The sequence below is a fragment of a genome, unplaced genomic scaffold, assembly GCF_019419815.1.
Source record: "Pyrus x bretschneideri cultivar Hongxiangsu unplaced genomic scaffold, Pyrus_bretschneideri_v1 Contig3, whole genome shotgun sequence".
In the NCBI taxonomy this organism is placed as follows: Eukaryota; Viridiplantae; Streptophyta; class Magnoliopsida; order Rosales; family Rosaceae; genus Pyrus; species Pyrus x bretschneideri.
Window position 1 is genome coordinate 6,224,728 of NW_025999612.1, and position 24,804 is coordinate 6,249,531.

The window sequence follows — 24,804 nt, forward strand, 5'->3', positions numbered from 1 at the left end:
GGAACTTTTGAAAAGCTCGCGAAAACTACCGTGCATTTGAAGTTAGAATTTGAGATGAAAGATTTAGGAAAGACTTGATATTGTCTCGGTTTCGAGATAGAGCATTGTTTGGATGAAATGTTAGTACATCAAACGAACTACACTCATAAGGTGTTGCGTCGCTTTAATGAGGATAAAGAGAAGCCTTCGAGAGCTCCTATGGTCGTTTAATCGCTAGATGCAAAACGAGATCCCTTCCGTTCGAAGGAAGATGACGAAGAAATTGTGGAACCTGAAGTTCCTTATCTAAGTGCGATAGGCGCTTTATTGTACTTAGCTCAATGCACTAGACCAGACATTTCATTCGCTGTTAATCTTTTGGCAAGATATAGTAATGCACCAACACACAGACACTAGACTAGTGTTAAAGATATTTTTTGCTACCTTAAGGGTATTACAGATCCTCGAGTGATATCACACACCCTGCTTTTCAAGTCGATTATCGCCTTGTTGGTTATGCTGACGCATGATATTTATCTATCCGCACATAGTGCATTCTCAAACAGGTTATTTTTTACCGTTAGAAGCACCTCAATTTCTTGGAGGTCAACTAAACAGACCTTAGTTACCACTTTGTCTAACCATGCTGAAATTCTCGCCTTACATGAAGTAACTCGGGAATGCTCTTGGTTGAGAGCAGTTGTGGGCCATATTCGAAGCTCATGTGATCTTTACCCCGTCGTGGATGTCCTGACGACGATCTATGAAGACAATGCAGCATGCATTAAACAACTCAAGAAGGGTTACATCAAATGAGACAACACCAAGCACATTGCGCTCAAGTTGTTATTCTCACATCAACAACAAGAGCATCAGAAGATTGAAGTCACACAAACATGTTCACAAGACAATCTGGCCAACCTCTTCACCACCCGAAAGCGACGTTTCAGAAGCTTGTTCATGGAATTGGTATGCGTAAACTTTCTGAGTTGTAACATTATTATTTCTCTTTGGAATTGTGTCAAACTCAGAGGGAGTTTCCTGAAGTATACTTGCTTGATCTTAATGTACTATTTTTCCTTACGATCAAGAGCATTTTTCCCACTGGGTTTTTGCAACCTAACTAGGTTTTAATGAGGCACCCACCTTGGGTTGATCATATCCCTGATGACGTCTCATAGACGTTTCATTTGACTTTGCCTTACTCATACATTTTTCCTTAGACAATGGATTTTGTCCCTACTCAAATTGTTTCCATAACCTTAGGGTTTTTTAGTGAGACTTACTTCCTTATGTTCCTACCTTATTGAGAATAACATTGTTCTTAGAATCAGTATCGACGAGTCGACTTTCTCAACTTCTACATGATGCTGAGTCTACCTTGAGTATTTACACACTCAAGGGGGAGTGTTGTAAACTTTCCTAGTTTAAGTGTGATTGTGTAAATCCTAGATTAGATTTGATTCTACTTATTCTTTCCTATATGAACTTGTATTCCTTGGGGATGAAGGATTTCTTCTCCCTCTTATTACTATAAATAAAGGCACTACGTAGGAGGGAATAACACACATTCCCCTACAATTCTACAAACACATATCTCTCTATTTTCTCTCCCTTGCCGCTGGCCCTCCTTCCCCTATTAGTTAAATATAGGCGACAACAATTTTTACGAGAATTTCAATTAATTTGAGAGTAATATTATGTAGACACATATAATTGATCATATTACTAATAATCTCGACCCACTTCTACTAGGGTAGTGATAAGTCTTATTTTCAAGGTAGGTTGAAATGAGAAATTAAAAATTTGTGGTGGACTTGACGATAGTAGATGAACTACTCAATAAAAAAAATTATTCATTCAAATCCTGCCCAAATGAGAGGATTAGAAGGAAAACGTTTCCTTCATATCTAATATCCTCCTAATTCTCTCAAAATAAAAAATTTATTCTCCTCTATCTTCAAAAGCCATAAAATCCAGAGGATTATTCATTCAAATCCAAGCTTCTAAGGCTGTAGCACAAATATTCTGCATAAGAGAGTGGAAAAATTGAACATGACTTTGAAACTTTAAGCAAAGCTTTGCCCTGTAGGAAGGGATCTGCACTCTTGTTGGGCTTTTCATTGGGCTCGATTGAGGTCAGCCCTCACCAATCTAATCCAACATAAACACAGAGCGACGTCGCTTCGTAGAGCCAGAAACCTCCTCCTCTTTCCGTTTGGAGAGCAAAGCAGCTTCCTCAACCTCAACGAGCAATTCACACTCCAAGGTAATCTCATTTTTGATTTATTCAAAGTTACGCTTTTTAAATTGGAAAACAAAATGAAAACGGGAAGGTCCTTGTTTCGGCTGATTAGGGCATAAATTTGAATTAGGGTTCGATAGATGTGTTTGGGTACTGTGAATATTGGGTTTGAATCAATTTTAGGAACGGAATTCAGTCTTTTTGCAAATTTAGTTGGGAAGTTGGAGCCTTTGGAATTGGATATTAAAAGTTTCAATCCATAATTCTGAAATTGGATTGCTTTATTAACTGAAACTGAAATTTACCTCTAAATGTGATCAAAGAAACTGAAATTATACCCAATAAAACTGAAAATTTACCTCTAAATGTGAATTGGAGTTAGGGTTAGGAAACATATGGGTTTTAAGCAGACAGGTTGATATTGCATTGCAGATGAAGTGAAAGGCATATGTTGTGTTTCTTGTTATGAAAGTAAGAATACCTTTTCGGTTTCAATAAAGATAACTGTGGAGTCTCTCATGTTCTGCATTCTGTTGTTCTTAGGTATGTAAACTTGAAAAAATGAATAATGGATGAAATTTTTTCTCAATTTTATACTGAAGTGATCCCTGGTTCATTATATTGTGATGCAGAAATATTTGCATCAGCTGTACTTCTATTATCCTGTTTATCTTGCGGAAAGTTCTAAATGTGAATTTTACGAAGAAACAGAAACATTTAAATAGCTTGATTTCTGTTTTATCAGATTCGCCTTTGAAGAACGTTAGAGTGGTCTGAGATGGATGCATCACAGAATACAACTGGAATTGGTGGGAGTGGCGGAAACGGAACGTTGGTCCCTCAAACCAATGATACAACTGGATCGGCAGCGGTTGATGATCCAAAGCAAAACCTGAATCAGGTCATTAACTCTATTCAGAAAACTTTAGGCCTCATTCACCAGCTCTACCTCACGGTGTCTTCGTTCAATGCCGCGTCTCAGCTTCCCCTTCTCCAACGCCTGTAATTTCTCTGTCTGAGCTTATTCAATGTTTATTCAAACCTTTTTTTCTCAATATATTTTATTGTTGCTTGGTGACTTTCTCACATTGGGTATGACCTATTAGAAATGCCCTTGTTATGGAGCTTGACAACATGGCTAAGCTGTCAGAAAAATGCAATATCCAGGTTCCTATGGAAGTTTTTAAGTGAGGCTTCTCCTGTCATTTGCTTTTAACAACTGACAATTCCTTTATTGTGGAGAAGTTCTGACTTTTGTCTTATTTGTTTTGCCTAGTTTGATCGATGATGGGAAGAATCCTGATGAATTCACGAGGGATGTCATTAATAGCTGCATTGCTAAGAATCAGATCACTAAAGGAAAAACTGATACCTTCAAGGTAGCTTTTCCCGTGTGAAAATTATTGTTTAGCTCCATTTCGGTGTTTGAAGTTTGTCATGATTCAACATACTATGCACATTTTGTCAGAGTTTACGCAAACATCTTCTGGAGGAACTTGAACAGACATTTCCGGATGAAGTTGAATCTTACAGAGACATACGTGCTGCATCTGCTGCTGTAAGATACTTTGAATTCGCCCAGAAATATCTTCATAAATGTCCTTTGGTTAAGCATATTGTTTTTGTCTAAATTAAGTGAAGATAGTCTTCAATGGACCCTTTCATCCCTTTTGGCCTTTCTTCCCTTTGGTCATTCGTCCATATCAAACAACCTTTCTCTGGAGGTTTACCTATTTTCAATTAAATCTGCTACCGATGTGTTAACAAAAGCTCAGCAGAAGCCAGCTTGTTTGTGTTTATTGTCGATATTTCATTCTCATTCTCTGAGAAAACCGGAGCCTTCTTTGGAAGCATCCATATTACCATCTCCGTGTGTTTTTTTTTTTGTCTCTTTGGGTGTGTTCAATTATCATCCTCATATGGTAAACTCTTTTTGTATGATACAGGAAACAAAACGGCTTGCACAAGCACAGAGCACACTACCAAATGGAGATGTGAAGGTCAAGCCGGAGCTTTAAGTGTACGATATGTTTATGTATCATGTTCTTACTGTCCACGTGTTGGCATGCTTTTAACGGCTGCTCAACTTTTCATGACTCTAGCGATAAAAATCATTTGTGTCTACACCTATTTGCCTGAGACTTTGTCAATTTACTTCGTAATATAGTAACAAGGTTTGTATAAATCATGTTATTGCGTCGTCTTGTTTATCTTTTGTGAAGTTTACTCGTTTGGGTGCATGATGTTAACAACCATACTTAATTTTAGACAGGAGATTGTGTTGGTCTTTTGAGAATTGAGTACAATTCAAATAGTTGTCTGTAGGTTAGGTTAGGTTCAGGCTTTCAACTGGCAACCAAACTAATGAGATACGGTCCGATTTGGTTCGGTTTAGATCTATAACTAAAAAATCCATTTAGTTACTGATTTGGTAATTAAAGTGGATATGTTTTGGAAGAAGCTTGTCGCCCGATTGGTCAACAGTATCCATCTTTGTACCTGAGATTTCGAGTTTGAATTCTCCATCACTAGCATCGCTTGTATAAGAAACTAATTGGACTTGCTTAACATTTATACTGTCAAATATAAAGTTGGAGCCTAAATTCAGAAGGGTTTATGATTTGGGCCTTCAAATTAACCCGCTACATTGTATTCCTCAATTTTGGAAACCAAAAAACCCAACAAAATAATCTGATAGTGAAAACTTGGGAAAATGATTCTTGCCGGATTCTTTTCCTGGGATTCTAGGAATTTTATAATCGTGATTGTTCATCGTACATCGTGCGGTTAGAAATCATTTTAAAATTTGAAATTAAATATAAATAGTACCAACGAAAACTGACCACATGATATACGATAAACGGTCACGATTACAGAATCCCTAAGATCCCTAATAAAAGAATCCAACGAGGATCCTTTTCCGAAAGCTTGCCCACAAACCAAACAAAATTGGAAATTAAAATAACAGTCCGAACTGACATATTGGGACTGGTAGTTTTTTTAAACAACAGTATTGCCAAATGTTTTGCCAGTAATCTGTCTCCAGCAGCACCTGTCTGTCTCTCAGATGTTTCATTGGACCATGTATATAAAAACCAAATTCGAAGACAGATGTTTCATTGGACCATTTATATATAAACCAAATTCGAAACCTAATCCGTCGTGATGTGTATGTCTGAGTTTGGAGTTTGAAGTTTGCAAAAAATTGTAAAGTTTGCAAAGTTTGAAAGTACACACACACACACACACACACACACATATATATATATATATATATCTTATTTTTAACCACGTCCTCTAGAACTTGATTTTAATCTCATTTTACTCTCTGTAACTCAAAAATTCTCACTTTATTTCTTGAAACTCAAGTTTGCTTCACTTTGTCCCCTGGAACTCTTGATTCCATTTTTACCCTTTGGAACTCGATTTTGATCTCATTTTGCCCCTTGAAACTTGAAAGTCGTCTCTATAAAACTCAAAATTCTTCACATTGTCTTAGATTTTTTAATTTCTTATGTGGATTTGATTTCGGTGCGCTAGTCTAATCATTTTATTTTTTTCATCTCTTGAATTTCTTTTAAACTTAATATGATATGATTGTTGGATGTTAATGTAAAATGGAGATTTATAATCAAATTTATTGTACATGTGGCATAGTCTTATTGGGTGTTCGGTCCCACATATGTTTCCGGAGGCGGCCTATAAGTTTTAGGGAGAAGAGAGAGTCCACAAGTCAAAATGGAACGAATTTTGAGTTTTGGGGAGTAAAATTATGACTTTTTAAGTTACAGGGAGTAAAGTAAGATTAAAGTGGAGTTCCAAGAGGCATAACTAAAATTAAGTGTATATATATATTGGGGGTGGAGTGGTGGCACCACATTTCTTACACAATTTTTGACACAACTTATAGGCCATTAGATTCATACGTTTTCAATGGTTGCGATCGAATGTTACTTGTCAATTTAATTTTTTATTTAAATAATTAATTATGATCCAATCATATATAAATTAATTATCTAAAACTTATGTCAAAATTTATGTAAAAAATGTAGTGCCACGAATCTAACTTATATATATATATATATATTATATTAAAAATAAAATAAAGACCCCCCACCCATATTTTTGTTTTATTTTCTACGTTGTGTAGTTCGCGAAGAATCTTGTTTGCTCAATCAAGGCCGGGCCAGCTACTCGGTTTGGGGTGGGAGAAATACAGCGAGTGCAAAAAGGGCCGTCACCTTTTTCACCCTTTTACAGATTACAGCTACTCTTACACATTCATTTTCTTAAAGTTTAATTTGTATGAGAATGAGGCCAATTGCTTCATTCTTTAAAAGCAAACGACCTTATTTTAACCAAGGGGAATTACTTTAAGCTTTTCTGCTTACAAAGTGCTTTCAAATTCAGCTTAATAAGTATTTGATTTGAAAAAAACTTTGTAAATGTTTATGAGTTGATGATTAGTGAGACCCCTATTTAGAAGTATTATCCAATGATTTCCTGCCCAGTATGGACTGAGTAAAAAATAAAACTACTAGTCTCAATCCATACACACGCACTAGGTTTTTATGATTGGGGTAACTCAGGAAACACACCAGCCACTAACCAAATGTTAGGTGGGGTTTGCTTTTGTGTTATGGCTTCGCATAGTTGTATTAATGTCTGGTGCAGTGTCAAGCAACACAATTATGATTCCACTTAGCGAAAGCGGATACATAAACTTAGTCCGAACAATAACAACATTATGAATAAAGTCAGGAGACGCCTCGAGGGCATCATGAGTTTAGAGAGAAACTATATATTAAATCCTCAATTTCCATCACAAAATTGCATGAATCATAGAAAAGATATAAGTTGAGATTACAAATTGGCCACAGCAGGTACTGAGGTGTGTAAATGAATTTTTGGAGAGGAAATGGAGAGAGAGGAGACAATGCCGTTAGTATGTGTGGTGGGAATTGTGAAAGAACAAAAATCTAGGTGACGTTTGGTGTCCGACTAAAGATGCTTTTAAGGTCAATCACCATGAATTTAGGGAGCTCGGGAAAAGAGAAATGCTAATCTCATGAGATAGGGTCAAAGAGGTGACTTCAGGTCAATGGACACCTTGTTTATGTGGTCCTGAATCCAACCAAAATGTTGGCATGCTTCCTATTAATTGTGTTCTCTTAACTTTTATTCTTTGGATTGCCTAATCCTGATGAGAAAAAAATAGTTGTAAAGGTGAATTGGAGAAAGGAGAATCGAATTCGAGACTTCAAGTACAGGAAGAATGTTCTTAATCAATCGAATTACAAAACTCTTATATGTTGTTTAAATTTATACTGTCCAATAGTTTAATAGCTATGCATTATATACATAATATGGTTGTTACTTGTAAAGATGTGTACGTAAACTTGATTTCTGATTTTGCTCAAACTTGTTTATCTTATTCAATCAACTTGGTCACCAATTAAGCACCTGCATTTTCAAAATTGTGCTTCTGTCGTTCCTGTGGGTTCCTTGACAAAGCTTGAACGCTAGCTTGTAGCCAAATGATAGTTGATCTATAACTTGAAGGGCCATCGCCTTATATTTTGTCATATGTGCTACATGATAAATAAACGTCTATGGATTTGACAACTCATGCCTTATAAATTCATAAGCAAAGAAATATCATAAATGGTAGAAAGAGGGTTTGAATCCAGAACACACATTGAGTAAAAAAAAAGTACATAAGATTTTTGTTTAGAGAAAATAAAACTTTATTAAGAACAATAAACGTACATAGAGCATACATGCCAAATGAAAGCAAGAGGCAACACATAGTTGAAAGAAACACCACAACTTTACAATTAGTGCTCACCAGGAATTCGATACAATTCATTAGCCACATCAACCAACATGAAAGATAACACTCGTGAGAAATAAATCTTGCAAATTGTTGAACTATCTACCATAAAGGCATCATTAAAAAGGACTACACTATTCATTTGATGAATGCAATGGTTGACAAAGAAGTATTGCTCTGATTCACCAACAAAAGTCGAGCTTCCTCGTCATAGTCTTTTGCCATGCCCACAAAACCATAAGAAATACAAAAAATATCATCTCATATCTAAACAACATTTACCACTCAAAAATCCAAGTTTGATTATAGATGCTTAAAGGCTCTACTCAACATTGTGAGGGATCAGTGATAATCACGATGACTCTTCTCATCTATCACGAAGGCTTTTCTTGCCTGCGCGAAAGAGCAGCCACAACTAGGAGTTAAAAGACAATTACAACATAAGATAAATATGGGAAAATAGGGAAGATACCAAGAGAGATTGAGCCGACCCCAATGCCAAGGGAAAGGATTTGGATAATTTTTTTCTCTGTTTTTCTCTCTAATGGCTAGAGTTTTCCCAAAATTACATAAGAATGGATTCTACAATCTGTACACTCATTTAATTAAGATTTACTTTAACCAAAGAAAAGGGTAACAAGTCACAATATCAGTAAAAATGGGGTAGATCAATGCTTTTAGTTAGTAATTGTTATTTTTTTTATTAAGTATAGTAGAGACGAGAGAGAAGCTAATGTGTCAATAATAACCGATAGCAATACTAGCATTACTAGTCCACGTGTTTATAATTATTGATGGTAATTGACTTTAGAACGATTAATGGTTAAAAGACAATGATTAGGTGAGCTAAAACTTCATTTAACTAAATTCAATTGATCAAACAAAGAAGTATAACCAAATAATGATGATAAGATAATAGAAGATCTTAAATTTATAATTAGTAACAGAATGCAAGGTAGATTTGCTTTCAATTAAGCTAAGTACAAAACATGAGACAGGTAATGTTGGAGTGGGAATGGGAGGACCATACTATGAAAACTAGACCAGCAAGCACCTGAATAATAATGAGCTGTAGCCTGTATGTTTCTGTAATGCTGACTCCTCTCTCTCTCTCTCTCTCTCTCTCTCTCCCTCTCTCTCCACAACTTTTTATTTGTCAGTCACTCTCTGTCGTCATCTTGAATCCCCCGCGACCGTAGTAAAAAGGAGTGAGAACCCACTGAACGAGGGATGCCCCTTTTCGTGAATATATTAAATGTTTTACCAAACTCTGCATTAATCAAATTAAATAAAAGAATGAGAACAATATATGCAAGCAAAGGAAAAGTGGAAGACCCCAAAATCCCAAAATTTCCTATATAGGGGTCGCTGAATTAGCCCAACTAAACCACTGACTCATCCTTTTGGTTGCTTGTTTTTGCGTCTCATCTTTATCATGTTCATCATCACCATCGTACGGCTCACAATGGGGTTTCATTATTAGAGTTTTGATAACTACTATTCATCCTCATTAATATATACACACATATAATATGTACAGAAAGGCTGGTTTGTTTAAGCTTGGCCGAAATGGGTTTTTGTTAAAGTTAAAATCTTTGGGTAGAGATTGATGGAATTAGTGTTTTAGGTGATGATATAATTAGGTCATGATAATTTAGCAGTAGAGAGGGGGGCGCCCCACGCCCCGGGGGGCGGGGAGGGGAGGGGAGAAGAAATGATTTGAAATTAACGTGAAATTAACGTGTAAAGTTTGTGTGTTTTTGGTGAGGCTGTGTGTATATATAGATTGCGTGGTGGAGACGATGGGACAACTGAGAGAGAGAGAGAGAGAGAGAAGGGTTTTTGTTTAGGTCGGGGTCATTTCTTTTGTTTTGTTTTGTTTTTTTTTTTTTTTCGGTCAGGGTCGTGGTCATTTCTGTAACCCAAGACCCAGTTGGTAGGGTCTCTGCGACTTTAATTTACTTTGTCCTTTTTACCTTCCCCCATCTCACTCTCAAGTCTCTGCCTTTTTATCTCTATCCTTCCCTTCTCCTCACCTCTCGTACCACCCATTTCATTTCTCTCATTCAGTATGATCACACACACACCACTCCCCCCACCCCCCCCCCCCTCTCTCTCTCTCTCTCTCTCTCTCTAGTTCATCGTTAGGGCAAAGCGCTTGGTGAAAATGGAGGCAGATAGATCGAAGAAGAGGAAGCAAAGTTGTTTTTTTTGAGGGGAATGTTGTCTGGCTCGAGGCCTCTTAACTAGATCTATGATCTTCATCTCAATTGGTGACAATTTTATCCACCAATCTTAAAAAAATTACAGTCCCAGTTGAGAAAGATCATTGATTCTACGTTTAGTGACGTCGGACCAGGCTTCATTCCCCCCAATTACCGCTTCCAATCACTCAGATCTTCACTACCCATCTCATATTTTTACCCCGATCATCCAAAGGTGAGATCTTTTTAGATTTAAGTTGCTTTTTCCCAGCCTTTATATTTGTGTATTTTTATGAACTTTATTTACCTTTACATTTTCTGACGGCTTTTTAATTTTGTTGAAGAAATTGTACATGGGTTGTTGGGCGGGCAGAAGCAGATTGGTGTAATGATGGAGGGTTTTGACTCGCTATTTTATGTTTTTTTTTCCATTTAACTCTGACGAAAGTGGGGAAAGATCATGATTACTCTTTTATTTTTATCTCTAAATTTCATGAATATGAGCAGCACCTATGCAGGGTTGCGTTTTCTTTGTCAGTTTTTAACTCTTTCAACAGGTTTTCATATCATTGGACTGGTTTTTTTTCATGATGGCTTCAAGAATCTTCCCTGTCCACTTCTGCTCTCTCTCTAATCCCACCACACTAACTTTAAATTGGCTTCTTTCTATTTCGCTTCGACAACCCTAATTTTACTTTTGCATTATAGCACCATAGCCATCCCGTAGAGTTTCCACTTTTCACACTGCTATTACTGTCTCTCTCTTGATTGAATAACGTTGTTCAGTCACCTTAAACCTTTTAATTTAATTTTCCTTCTGATTAATATTTCTTATACCACATAATGCTGCAAAACATGCGTTTGATCTTTGTTCTTTTAAATTTGCATTGTTTTGTTGTTAGCGGTAGTGGGTTTGGTGGATTAATTCAGCTTTAGACCTTTGTAATATCCGGAGCTTTGTCTTGTATCTACTTTATCTTAATCATCCATTAATTAACATTTATTTGTCAGATTATATTGGATTTTTTTCAGATCGGAGTGATCTTAAAGACCAGATTCCTTCTTGATTATGTTATTTTATATTTGTATATGTGTATTCAGTTTGCTTTGATGTTTTTACAGTAGCTGTGAAAGATGTGAACCAAACTTATTCTTCACTCTGATCATACCACGCAAAACGTAAAGAAAGGAATAATATATCAAGGGTGACAGATGTGAGTGAGATGTATGCCAAAGTTGTATCTGAGAAGCAATCCAGTTGCTAACACTGTTGAAATTACCCTCTTTAAACTTTGAGTTGTCTTCAAACACAATGTGATTTCGATTGTGCTCCCAGGAAGAAAATGTCATGTAAAAGAATAAAAGGAAAAAAAGATGTGATAAATTGGACCTATCTGACTCTGGCTTGATTCCGGACCCTAAATTAACTCCTCTTGCTCGTAAGTTGTTAACTAGTAGCTTGAGTTTCATACTTGAATTGTCCTGGTGTTATTATACATACATACAAACTATGAATTAATAAAATTGTTTTTCTAGACCATGAATATCTTTTGGAAATTTTCGAAGGGTTAAAGGAACATTGTATATACGTACTTCACACATAACACTAATGAATTGGCTGATATTGATTATCATCAATCTACAATCTTTATGTATTATCGATATTTAGCTGATACATAATTATGATCAGGACATACTGAGGATCGACCATATATATCGACAATATGCAACTACTTGTGTAGAACGGTATTGGCACTAAATTAACAAGCTTTTGCCTTGTTTATAATATCTGCTTAATCTTCTATCATCTTCTAAAGAAAATTAAGATTTTCAAACAATGTATTAACTTAGTACATATCGGCCAAATGTCAATAGTTGGACTCCTTGTGTAGAATGGTATCGGCACTAAATTAACAACCTTTTGACTTGTTTGTAATATGTGCTTAATCTTCATCGTCTTCTTAAGAAATTTAAGGTTTCAAACAATATATTAACTTAGTAAATATCAGCCAAATATATATATCGACAGTGGAACTATACTTGTGTAGAGTGGTATTGTCACTAAATTAACAAGCTGTCTAATGCGCCTAAGATTTTAAACATATAATATTAACTTCATATCAACAATGTAACAACTTGTGTAGAATGGTACCAGCACTAAATTAACAAGTGTTTGGCTAATGTATAATATTATCTTAATCTTCCTCTTCTTAATTTGCTTAGGATTTCATGGCACATCGTAACTCATTGCTCTCAAAATGTGTGACAGTGTGAAAGGGAAAGGTGGGGCGGCCTGTATAGGGTTGTGATGATTTCGTGTATGATTTTCTCTAGTTTGCTGTCATGACTTATATCAGGGCACAGAAAATTGTTACAAAAGAGGAACAGAGGATGATGAAATTAACAAAAGTGATCGGAAATTTTGGAAGGGAAGGGCAACGTTTTTTTTTTATTTTTAACAAACGATATTATCTACACTAAAAGGTAGGGGGTAAGATTAGCCTTATAATGAGATATCAATAATGTGGTTCAAATTCACTTTTGGCGATAACCGAACCTAAGATCTCTCACTTTCCAAGTAAAGAGGAATATATCACTAGACCGTAACATTAAGTGGCGAAGGGCAAGAAGTTAAAATTGAATCAATGTTGGGGGATTTTCTAGCATGCTCCCGGTCTCGGATATTTTGTACTCTGGGAGTTTTGACCGTTAGGTCATTGATTGTCGATATAATGAACAAGAATTAACGGCACAAAGAACCTGAAATATAGGATACCCGAACATAATCAAAAGTTTTATGATGACCAGCCGTGATGGTCTGGTGTGTAGTGCATTGTATGACTCTCTCTCTCTCTCTCTCTCTCTCTCTCTCTCTCTCTCTCATGCAATATATTTTCTGTCATCAGTTTCTGAAGGTGGTAGCATATGCAACACTAAATGCCTTTAATGGCTTCCTCTGACTTTTCCAGAAATCTGAATCATTTTGCCATAATTACAAAGTAGAGTCAACATCAGCAGTTACGCCATGGATTCCTCTTTTTCTCTGACTCTGATATATGGCATCGTCCGTGTATTAATTACTCGGACTGTGATGATTCAATTTCGCACAACTGTTTGTGTTTCTACTGTAACCAAAACCCAATGCCACCATGTTATATATATATGAAACGACGAGATCCTTTATTATTATTATTATTTTATAAAAATGAGGATTAGTTGTAGAGTCCATACCACATCAAACTTTAACGATCTGAACCGTTTATTTTTCAAGTTGCATCTCATATATCATTCTTGCAAAGTATTAGCCAAATCGGAAATGTTTAAGACATTTAATTGAGTTCAAAGAAATTAGGGTTCTTTAGAAAAAGGCCCTTGAAACTCTTATTTTCCAAACAAAAACCCACATAGTATTTAACTTCCAAATAAAACCCAAATTTCAAATAGAGTACCATGTAGACAAATATGTAACCAATTATCATCACATATTTACAACTTATGCCACAAAACTCTAGTTATGTCAATAAATATTATTACCCACCCTAATTATGATTAGCAATTAACCCCATATGGAAATTTTACCTTTCTTGTATGATAAATATTAGGAATATATATATATATATATATAAATTTAGCTATGTTCATAAACAATTTATGGGCACATTTTTCTTTTGGAAAGAAAAATCCTTTGTACAATCAATTATTTTGCATCAAATAATAATATTGTTTTATAAAACAACAAAAAACCAATTAATATTCTTTTATGTTGTAGGTAAATTATTTTACCTAGATTATTACATACATTAGGCATTTTTTGTTTGTTATCATATATGCTTGTTAAAAATAATTTATCTATATTTATATGTAAAATATAAGTAAATTAATTTTGAATCAAATAGTATTTATTTTGTAGGTAAATTAAAATAGTAGTTCCATTATTTTAGGAAAGTTAAACAGTGCCTAAATAATTTCGTAAAAATTAAACCAAGACAAATTATCTCCATTAAAAAAAAACAGTACATATTCGACAAAAAACAAAAACAAATAAATAAATAAATAAAATAAAATAGTAGATACATTATTTTCTTATAAGATTAAACAATAGGTAAATTATATTGTAGGTACATTATGTTTGTAATATAAAAAAATAAATTGAAATTCATAAACAAAAAGTAGTAGATATATTAATTTTTAATCAAATTTCCTTTATTTGTTGGTGAATTATTTTCATGCATTATTATATATATTGGGCATATTTTACTACTAATATATATATGTGTGGAAAAATTTACCTATATTATCATATAAAATATAGATAAATTTATTTTGAATCAAATAACATTTTTTATTCTATAAGTAATTTTTTTTTTTTTTTTGAGTTGAAATGATAGTGACTTTATTAATGTCAAGAAGACGACATAAAATAATCCAAGAGGGTACCCTGGAGTAAATTATTTTGCATGTATCATTACATATACATGGCAAATTTATTACTAATGCACATGTCCAAATAATTTACCTATATTTTTTAAATATGGGTAAATTATTTTATAGTGCTCTTCCAAATTTTCATTTGGTAAGAAAATGACAAGATTAAATTAAAATTGTCTAAATTTATGCAAATTTAAAAAACAATTACAAACTCTTAAGGAAAGTATAACATTATTAGTTCTTTTTTGCCTTAACATACAATTTGTTTTGATACATTAATGCAATGATTTTAAACATTAATACATTTCTTTTTATTAATTTCTCCCTTCAAATCTGCATAGAATTAAATGTCTACGTCAAAACGGTAATTAGGGGTATTTTAGGCATCTAAAAAATGAAAAATGTGTAAAGGCAAACAAAATTAATGAATTTACTTATGTGGAGCCTAGTCATTGGGTTTTATTCAGATAAAAAGACTATGTCGGGTTTTATGTAAAGAAACTTGAGTTTCAGGGGCTAAAGTCATATTTTCAGAAGAAATTAACGAATACTTTGTTATGTAAAAAATAATGCAATTTTATCTTGATAATTAAATAGGCAAATGATTTCGGATTGAATTAAATTTTTGCAAAGATGATCTATGAAACGAGACTTACAAAATAGACAGTTCGGATTGTTGAAGTTCGATGTGGAGTGAGCCCTACACCTAAAGAGACCATTTGAAAAACTTTGTAATTAGAACTACTCGACTACAAAAGAAAATGTCGGCTTAAATGGTGCAACCCGTGGTTCGCATACAAACCTCATCATCTGATTCATGCAGGAAGAAACGAAGGGAAGCTGCATTTTCAGATTTTGGTTCTGTTAATATATTTAGACCATTTTTGGAACTAATTAAATTGTATATTATTCGTTTCTTTAGATCTCCAAGGAAGCTACGAGCTTTCTTGTTCTTGTGTCTAAGTTCCTCGTAGACAAAGAAGCAACTGAGTTGGGATCGATGACAATACAGCTTTTTTTTAGTCATGATTACAATACTAACCACGGCCATGCATGTCTCTCTATTTTCATGCATTTTAATAAGAAAAAGAAAAAGAAAACCCACCAGATAGAAAAGGAATTAAGGACTGTATAAAGTACTTTTGTTGTGTAAGACCTGTAGGTTCAACAGTAGCAAGCATTTACCTTCATTCTTAAGTCTTAAAATCAGCATTCCTTGTTGAAAAAGTTGGCAATTTAGCAATATAGTTTATTTTTATGTTAAGTTATTTGTTGTATTGTATGTATTAGGGTTTTCTAATACGCAAATAAATTTTTTTTTGAATTTTAATCCTTCAAGAAGATTAAAATTTTAAAAAAACCTGGTGTTAGATTGATTATTGATTTTAGACCCTTAATGTGACTTAATTCAAATTCATATTATTTTTTTGTTTTTATATTTAATAGAATTTTTTTTTGTCAAAGTTTTTATATTTAATAGATAACTTATTTAATGTTATTACATTAAATTTTAAATTTATTATTATACAATTTTATTTAACTTTCTCCAATTAGTGTACCTAAACATCCCTATCATAATATATTTTACTAAATTAGTGTACCGAAATGCCCGTACCTAAATATATTATAGTGAATTAGTGACATATAAGAAAATATGTAAAAACATAAGTGTACCAAAATTCCGTACCTAACTATATGATATTAAATTAGTGTACCGAAATGTCAGTACTTAAATATATTATACTAAACTAGTGTACTGAAATGTCCGTACCTAAACATATTATACTAACCCATTATACCGAAATGTTCATACCTAAATATATTTTTATGAATTAGTGGCAGATAAGAAAATATACAAAAACATAAGTGTACCAAAAAATCTCTACGAAAATATTTTCTTATATAAGATGCCTACCATAATGAGAATTAAAATTTATAATATTTTCATAAATTTTAAATTCATAAAATTATAAATAAACAAAGAAACATTGAATATATAATATATGCTGGCATTAAATAGAGTCTAGGGACTAAAATTAATTTTTAATCTTGTATAAGACATTTTTCTAAACTTCATCTTATTTAGGGATTAAAATCTAGTTTTCTATTTTTTTTACTTTCCTATTTTTGTAAGTAGAGTTTAATATTGCTTTCCTGTTTGTTTCAAGATTAAATATCTACAAATACACCTCTTGTAACTCTGTAGGAATTAGGTCTTAGTAAGATGTAGTATTTTCGTAGTACAGTTTTTTTTGGAAAATTTGTGGTACAAATTTCAAATTTTCCTAGTGTTCTTACTTTTGTGGTTATGTAATACATGTCAGGCACGGTTTGCAATCCTTTTCTCATCTTTTGTCCTTTGATTTGTTAACATGATGTCAAAGCGGATTCAATCCCTCTAAATTTAATCCACGCTTGTTTGTTATTAGCTTGTTGATCATTTGTTCTTCTGTTTTTTCGCTTCACCTTAGTTAGTTATCTCTAGTTTAGATCCTTGGGAATTTTTTAGTTTTCGCCGTAAGTTTTTGTTTTCGCTTCTCTTTTTTTTTTTTTTTTTTTTTTTTGTTCTTGCACATTATATAATCATGAGTCAGGTTTTCATTCGTTTTATTTATCTATATATTTTGGGGTTGATTGGTTCACTTCTTTTATCAGGGTTTTCAAAAATTACAAATTCTTAGTTTATTGGTCATCATCTATTGTTTTAATAATGCATAGTATTTGTAAGTATCACCAGACATAATTAAGAGAAAGGGTACATAGATTATTTGAAGTTTTGAGAAACTTACAGCAAGCATGCATTATGTACTGTTGAGGAGGATGAGGATGGAATTAACAAAGAAGAAAACCCTAGGATAAATTGAAATGGGTTCCATGTATTTCCTTAAATATGATATTCGCACTAAGTTCCAAATATACACTACTAAATTAAACACTTTGAGCGATGAAGGACACTTTGTCGTGCAAAGCATTTTGAGGTCACAGAAAACCTATGGCGACGGATAAATCGTCGCGCAAAGGTCGTGAAAAAATACCTTGCATGATGATGAAGTGGACATTCGTCACGTATTGCGCGACGCTTTAGTACGCGTCGCACAAAAGGTATATGGACAAAGGCTTTCATTGCATGATATAAAAGGGTACAAGTTTGCTTTGTGACGAGAAAATTCTGGGAACGTCTATAATTTGTCTGTAAAATGTTTGCGTGACGAAAAGCCTAAGATGCGTATGGTTTTACGCAACGAAACACTTAAGACATGAGTGGTTTTGCGCGATGAAACTTGTAAAAGCGCATGGTTTCGCGCGACGAAACAAGAAAGACATGTATGGTTTTGAGCAACGACTTGTCGGCGTCGCGCAAGTGTAATTTGTAGTAAAAAAAATAATAAATAGAATAAAAGGAATACTATTAAAAAAATATTTCATACAATTGACCAAAAAAAAAAACACAAATTAATGAATAAAAAACAATTTATTTATAATATAAATAAAAATGTACGTACAAATACAAAGTTTAAAAAGAAAGGCTACGGAAAAAAATAAGGAATAATCTATGGGCAAGTCGTTCGAAGGTGGTTGGTAATTGATGAGGCAATATTATACCACATATTTTACTCTAATCTTAGTTATAGTTTATTGGTTATTTTGGTAGAATTTTGATACTTTGTTATGTATTTTTAATATAGGACATACGACTTCCTCTGGATCAAAACGTAATCAAACAGATGAATTTTGGAGTGATTCAAATTGGAGGACGTCCGTGTGTCTCTTGGCTTATTTGTGTCAAAATTTGGGATTTTTTACCAAACGGTTATTTTCTGGCGATTTAATAAATGAGCAGTGCGCATTGCTGGAAAGTGATGTTTTGGGCTTAAATTGCATTTTTGGAGCTGTTTGGGCCCTAAATAATAGTGTTTGGCCGAGTTCAAAGTCCTAATAGGGGTAGGATTAGTCGAAGTGGAGTTGGAACAGAATAAGAAGTCCCAATTCAGATACGATTTTGACTCGATCTCAAGGAGGATTTGCTGCTATAAATAGAGAAATGAGGGTGCAATTCAAAGACCTCCAATTAACACACAATTACCCTGCGCAAAACCACTCAAACATCTTAAATTTTTTTTTATTTTCTCTTTTCTGCCGACACATCTTCAGTTTGGATAAACAGCATTGTGAAGGCAACCGGCGAACATCTTCAGTTTGGATAAACAGCACTGTTGCCGTAGAATCAGCTGACCAATGAGCACCTTCAGTCTGGATAAACAGCACTACGTCGAGGCCGACTGGTTACCTATCTAAGTCTCGGTCGAGAAGGGTTTCCGAATCCTTATTGGCAGAGGTCATCTTATTAGCCTTCTCGGCAAAGTAAGGTGTTACGAGTTACGATATTCAGCACATTGAACGCCGAGTAATTTTATGATTGGATACTCACAAGTGAGTTTCAGAGTTTGGCATTCTGACGACCGAACCACATTCACCATCAAGACATACATCATATTTGAATACTTGTGTCCGTACAATCTGGTGTCGATTCGACATGCTTATACTCTCATGAATATAATCACTATGACCGAATTTGGCATTGACAATTTGTGAACTTCGCAGAACTAGCAGCCTTGTCTTCAAGCTTGAGAATCCAAAGGCCGAGATTTGTTCCTTCCTCAGCCGCAGTCGCAAGATAAAGAAGTTAATAACGCGCTCAACGCAACATCAACAAATTTTACTCCTCGGCCGAGCTCGATCGACGAGTTGGCACGCCCCGCATTCAATCGAATGACGTAGTTAGCTTATTAGTTACTCGGCCTGCGCGCCACGTAGGTTTTGTAATTTTTAGAGTCAACAGAAGCCCAAAATGATCTCAGATGGGTTCGTGGCCTTCTAAAGAAGTGTTTATAATAGTCCAAGCTTTAAATCCAGCTATTTTGGACCAGTTTTGGGAGCTGATTTGGGTCCAAAACGTGTCTGTGCTGATTTTTGGGCGAATTACCAAATTAATTTAGGATTATGTTTCCTATTTTATTTCAATTTATTAGGTTTCCTAGTTTTATACTAAGACCTTTTATTAGGAGGATTTTATTTAGAGTAGTATAAATAAGCCTTTTTGGGCTAGCCCTAGGAGGGAACGCACGCACTACTCTAGAGGGTTTTTGAAGTTTATTTTCAAGATGTTTTCTATCCTTTTTCTACTTCAATAAAATTCATTTTGTTTTATGTTTGTTTGTAACTAATTTTCTTTTGCTAGGGCGATACCTTGAGCCTTAGCATGAATATGTAGTTTTTGTTTAATTACTTATGATGGTATGCATGCATACTTTGAATTATTAATCATTGTGCTTTAAATTGTCTCTATATCTTAATGCTTAGCTACATTAGGATGTTTAGATAAGTAATCGGATGCAATTCAGTCAGAATGCCACCGGGGAATTGAGTATTGCTTCTCGTGATTGATAGTTGTAATTTCACCTAGGGCGAATGCCACATCTTAGGGGTTGCATGGTTTTTTCAAAGGGTTTTCACAAAGTGTAATGAGTCGTGCATGTTTATATTTGATCTTAATGCCACAGACGGATTGCATGTTTGATATACATTCTAACATGAATGCCACAAGTAGAATATGCATTAGGAAAATCTAACCTTCAAAGTTGCAAAGGTAATTCATAAGTAATTGGTAAACCTACATAGGATTGTTATAGGGACAACGGAACCCTAGGCCTTTTACAATTTCGTTTTCAAAACGTTTCTTTTGTTTTCTTTATTTTGCTAATTTCTTTAGTCATTTTAATTGAATTTGTTTTTATTATTTTTAAATTCAAAATCAACCTTTTCCTATCTTTGTTTTCAAATAATTAGCTAAGAATTAGTTTAAGTACATATTATTCATTCAATCCCTGCGGAAACGACCTTACTTGAGCCGTTTATACTACAACTAACTTGTTTTCTTGCAAGTATTTTAAGTGCTTACTTTTGCAGGTGGTAAAAATCCTATCAAGAAATTGGCGCCGTCGCGGGGTATTTTTTCAAATAATTTGTGTTTAACATATTCTTAGTTAATTATTTTTGTATATATCTTTTTATGTACTTGATTTTATTTTTATTTTTGTTGTTGTGGTTTGTTAATTTTGAAAGCAATTCAATGATGGAGCTGCCACCAGGAGGACCACCTTTATGGGTTTCTTTTGCAAAACAGGGTTTCTATGGATTTAAACCTATAGTTTGTACTCTTTGTTGCTCAAACACTGATGAAATTTTGCAATGCCCTGAAAAAGGGAGCATATTAATATGAGGAACGACTCACTTTGGCGTTGGAACGATCCCACTTTTGATTACTACACTCCAGATTTGAAAAAGCATCCAAGTTTTAGATGGGTAGGTACTCAACAACCATTTGAGCAGCCTAATGTGCCACAAGATTAAGAAGAATGGTGTGTAATTCAAACACCCCAAGGTGCAACGAGTTGTGAGTACATGCAGGAAAACGCCAGAATTGAAGAGCAATATGCCAGTTACTCGTGCCCAATGAAGGAAAAAGCACATGTTGATACTGAAATTCCCACGGAACCATTTACTGCCCAAGTTTATATACCAAACATACCATATCAAGATGCTGCAAAGCAACCAACTAAGCTGTAGGAATGCTTTGAAATTGATGTGTTTCAAAGGGTTGCTCACACCAAGTCAGAATCTGGGGAATCACATGCAGTACAGCCCATCAAACTTAAAAGAATATCAAGGCCAATCCTACAAGTACGCTAAGGCATACGAGAAGAAGAAGACGTTTTGTGGCAGCCAAATTCCTAGTAGAGAAATTTGGCCATTGCAAAAATTGTGGGTTTTAAATACAAGGTTAAGTCAATTCGGTGGATACGCAAGTCTCGTTGGAAGGGATTCTGTTTGATTACAAAGATTCATTCACAAAGAAGGCCGAATATGGAGGATTCAACCACTCGCCTGAAACACATAATTGACAAAACATCTCATTCTGTACCTACTATTGCCTTGTGATGCTGTTATGGAGTGTTTGATTCTAAGAGAACAAGTTATGTGACCATCAATTCCTTCCTCTATGTCTAGCTATAGACGTTAACTAAAGTGCTAATTGGGACCCAATTTTTCTTAACTCTTTTCTTTCTAATTTCGTTCAATTTAGTTTTCTTGCTTTTATTTCAATTACAAAAATCACAACCAAAAAAAAAAAAAAAACTTTGAAAATTGAAAAACACAAAAACAACCATATTTTTAGTTAATCAGTATTTTATTTTGGGTTTATTCTAATTAGATTTTTATTGTGTGATCATTGCAGGTTGCATTTGGAAACAATTCAGCCCCAAATATCTAATACATCTGCACATTCGACTAAATCATGCATTCAACAGCATTTAACATACATCCACTTAGAGCATTCATCGTAAATTCATCAACATTAATGAGATTCAGCACTACAGAAACTAAAGGAATGCAGAAAGATGCACGGGCAGAGTTCCAGACATACTCACAATGGGGTTGGTGATGAAGCCCCTTGCATTGCTTGGCACCCCCTTTCACTCAATCACTCCCTAGCATTTTATTTAAAATATCACCACATACAAGTTTGGGGTTGGGATCCAAGCAACACAGAAATGAGCACATTCATCAAGCCAATACGCAGATTGATCTCATGCACGGATTTTTGGGCTCATGCGTTCATCAATGAAGACATGCAATATACAGAACACATTCATGAGCTTGCAAATAGTAGACTAAAGCCATTGATGCATGAACGCACTGGAATCAGAAAACACTACTTTACACAGATTTATGCAACATAATCTAATTCATATTTTAGGCATGCACAAGTAGTACATTTACAAATCTGGCAAGTTCAGGCTCAAATAATTGCAGTGATGAATTTTACCTTTAAGGGCGTGAAGATCAATGAATTTTTGGTCCTCTGCATCATTTCTAGGTTGAACTTGCAAGCATAGCATACACAAGTATCAGATCAAAAAATTTTGTCACATTAATGGGCCCATGCATCAAGTTCATGCAACTTTTGGTCATGAAATCCATAAGAAAAATGAGATATTTACCTTTGGTGTGCACTGGGACATTGCTTCGATGGATTGGAGCTTCGATTTGCAGCAACATGGAGAATTGGGAATAAATGACAGAAATCCAGCTATGGAGGCACAACTGGGTATTTATTTTTGAGTTCGACAAATCCAGGACCATTGGAAGATTTTGGAATGGCTAGAGCAGCAGTTTTGTGTTAGGGGTTTGAGAGGAAGAGAAAGGAAGAGAGCTCTCATGGCTCTGGGCTGGAGGTTATGGAGAAGAGGGGAGAAGAGCTCAACGACATAAATGGGAAATGAAGGAAGGAGCATGGGTTCCGTGTGTGTTGTGTAAAGCTCAACACTTCTTGCTGTGATCCAGGTTAGGGGTTTGACTCCAAAGCTCACTGCCTGTTCTTATACTTTTTCAAATTTTTACGACGCTCCCTGGTTACTCTTCCTGGTCGTGGGTTCGAACCATCCCAGGTGTGTCCATTCCCTTTTCTTTTCTTTAATTTTCTGTTTGATTTGTTATTTTATATTTTATTTTATTGTTTCTGTTTTAATTTTTCTAGTTTCTTTTACTTGTCTGTGTTAGTTATTTTAAGTTTTTAGGACTTCATAGTTTTGTGCTTTATTTTTTTTTTCCACACCTTGAGGAGAATGTGTGATTTAAGTTTGGGGGTGGGAAATAAGAATTTTTAGACTTTTATTTTGAGTCAATAAATTTTTTTTTTTCAAATTTTAAGCTAATATCCATAGATTATTTTAAATGTTAGAACAAATGGACATGATGAAGATTAATCCCACAGTAAAGTCTTTTCTATTTATCGTGTCTTAGGCAATAATTCATGAGTTACAATTTGAAAATTTGCACATTCAAATCAACTTGGTTTGTGGGGAGTGAGATTGAAACATTTACTTTTAGTCTAAGTGTATTTTAATTTTTATTCTTAAAGTTAGTATGTGTTATAAAGTAATAATTGTTCCACCCGAGACTTTGCCTAGTAACCGGGCCAATCCTGCCTAATCAGCAGTGATTCTCGCGTCAAACAGTAGAGTTTTGGCATAGGGCAGAGTGGTTAGTTGGTTTCATAGCCTTTTCAGCTTGAGGTAATAAGTTTTTAGGGTGTTCTACACCTAGTGCCCTCTAGACTTTGTTGTTTGGGAGTCATTGACCTAAAGCTCGTTACATGGGTTGGATCGAAAGCTTAAGGGAGCGGACATTGCACGACCACTACTATTACTGAAGAAAAAAAAAGTGTGAATTAGAAAAAAAAAAAAAAAAAAAAAAGGAGAAAAATTCGAAAAGAAAAAAAAATATGATAGTTATGTTTCAAGTTAGAATGTGTGAAGTATTGAATTAAAAGGACGAGAGGTGAGGGTTTTAGTTGGGTCTCTTTAACTATGTTGGTTCACTTTTACACCAAAGGAAGTTCATGAATTCTTTTCTGATTGATTTTAAATGGCTTAGACTCTCTGGTAGGATTAGTTGGAACTTTTGAAAAGATGTTCTAATTTTTAATGTTTTCTATGGATTGCGACTTGAAGGTGAAAATTGGTCTTAGTAGACTTTTAGTTAAGTTTCTAGTTTGTTAGTTTTAATTGGTTTTTGAGTTTTGTTTTGCTTGAGGACAAGCAAAAAGCTAAGTTTTGGGGTATTTGATGAGGCAATATTATACAACATATTATACTCTAATCTTAGTTATAGTTTGTTGGTTATTTTAGTAGAATTTTGATACTTTGTTATGTATTTTTAATATGGGACATTCGACTTCCTCTGGAGCAAAACGTAACCAAACGGATGAATTTTAGAGTGATTCAAATTGGAGAACGTTCGTGTGTCTCTTGGCTTGTTTGTATCAAAATTTGGGATTTTTCTACTAAGCAGTTATTTTCTGGCGATTTAATAAATGAGCAGTGCACGTTGCTAGAAAGTGATATTTTTGGGCTTAAATTGTATTTTTGGAGCCTAAGATGACATCAGATGGGTTCGTGGCCTTCTCGAGAAGGTTCAGAATAGTCCAAGCTTTAAATCCAGCTATTTTGGGCTAGTTTTAAAGCTAATTTGAGTCCAAAACGTAGTTGTAA

At 34.4% G+C, this 24,804-nt stretch overlaps 1 protein-coding gene and 2 long non-coding RNA genes across 3 annotated transcripts; 2 read left to right on the forward strand and 1 right to left on the reverse strand.

The window, feature by feature from the left end:
* Positions 1 to 2,090: 2,090 nt before the first annotated feature.
* LOC103949319 (mediator of RNA polymerase II transcription subunit 10b) lies at positions 2,091 to 4,412 on the forward strand. The gene is made up of 6 exons (XM_009360438.3): positions 2,091 to 2,248; positions 2,970 to 3,226; positions 3,331 to 3,411; positions 3,501 to 3,603; positions 3,693 to 3,782; positions 4,171 to 4,412. Exons 2-6 carry the CDS (start codon positions 3,003 to 3,005, stop codon positions 4,240 to 4,242), a joined length of 570 nt encoding a protein of 189 aa, XP_009358713.1. The 5' UTR covers positions 2,091 to 2,248; positions 2,970 to 3,002; the 3' UTR covers positions 4,243 to 4,412.
* A 5,000-nt stretch (positions 4,413 to 9,412) lies between these two features.
* On the forward strand, positions 9,413 to 11,801 carry LOC103949318. The gene is made up of 2 exons (XR_667505.3): positions 9,413 to 10,496; positions 10,606 to 11,801. It is a non-coding gene; the product is annotated as an uncharacterized LOC103949318 (long non-coding RNA).
* A 10,233-nt stretch (positions 11,802 to 22,034) lies between these two features.
* On the reverse strand, positions 22,035 to 24,139 carry LOC108867395. The gene is made up of 2 exons (XR_001953352.2): positions 22,753 to 24,139; positions 22,035 to 22,634 (listed from the first exon to the last, which is right to left on the reverse strand). It is a non-coding gene; the product is annotated as an uncharacterized LOC108867395 (long non-coding RNA).
* Positions 24,140 to 24,804: the final 665 nt, after the last annotated feature.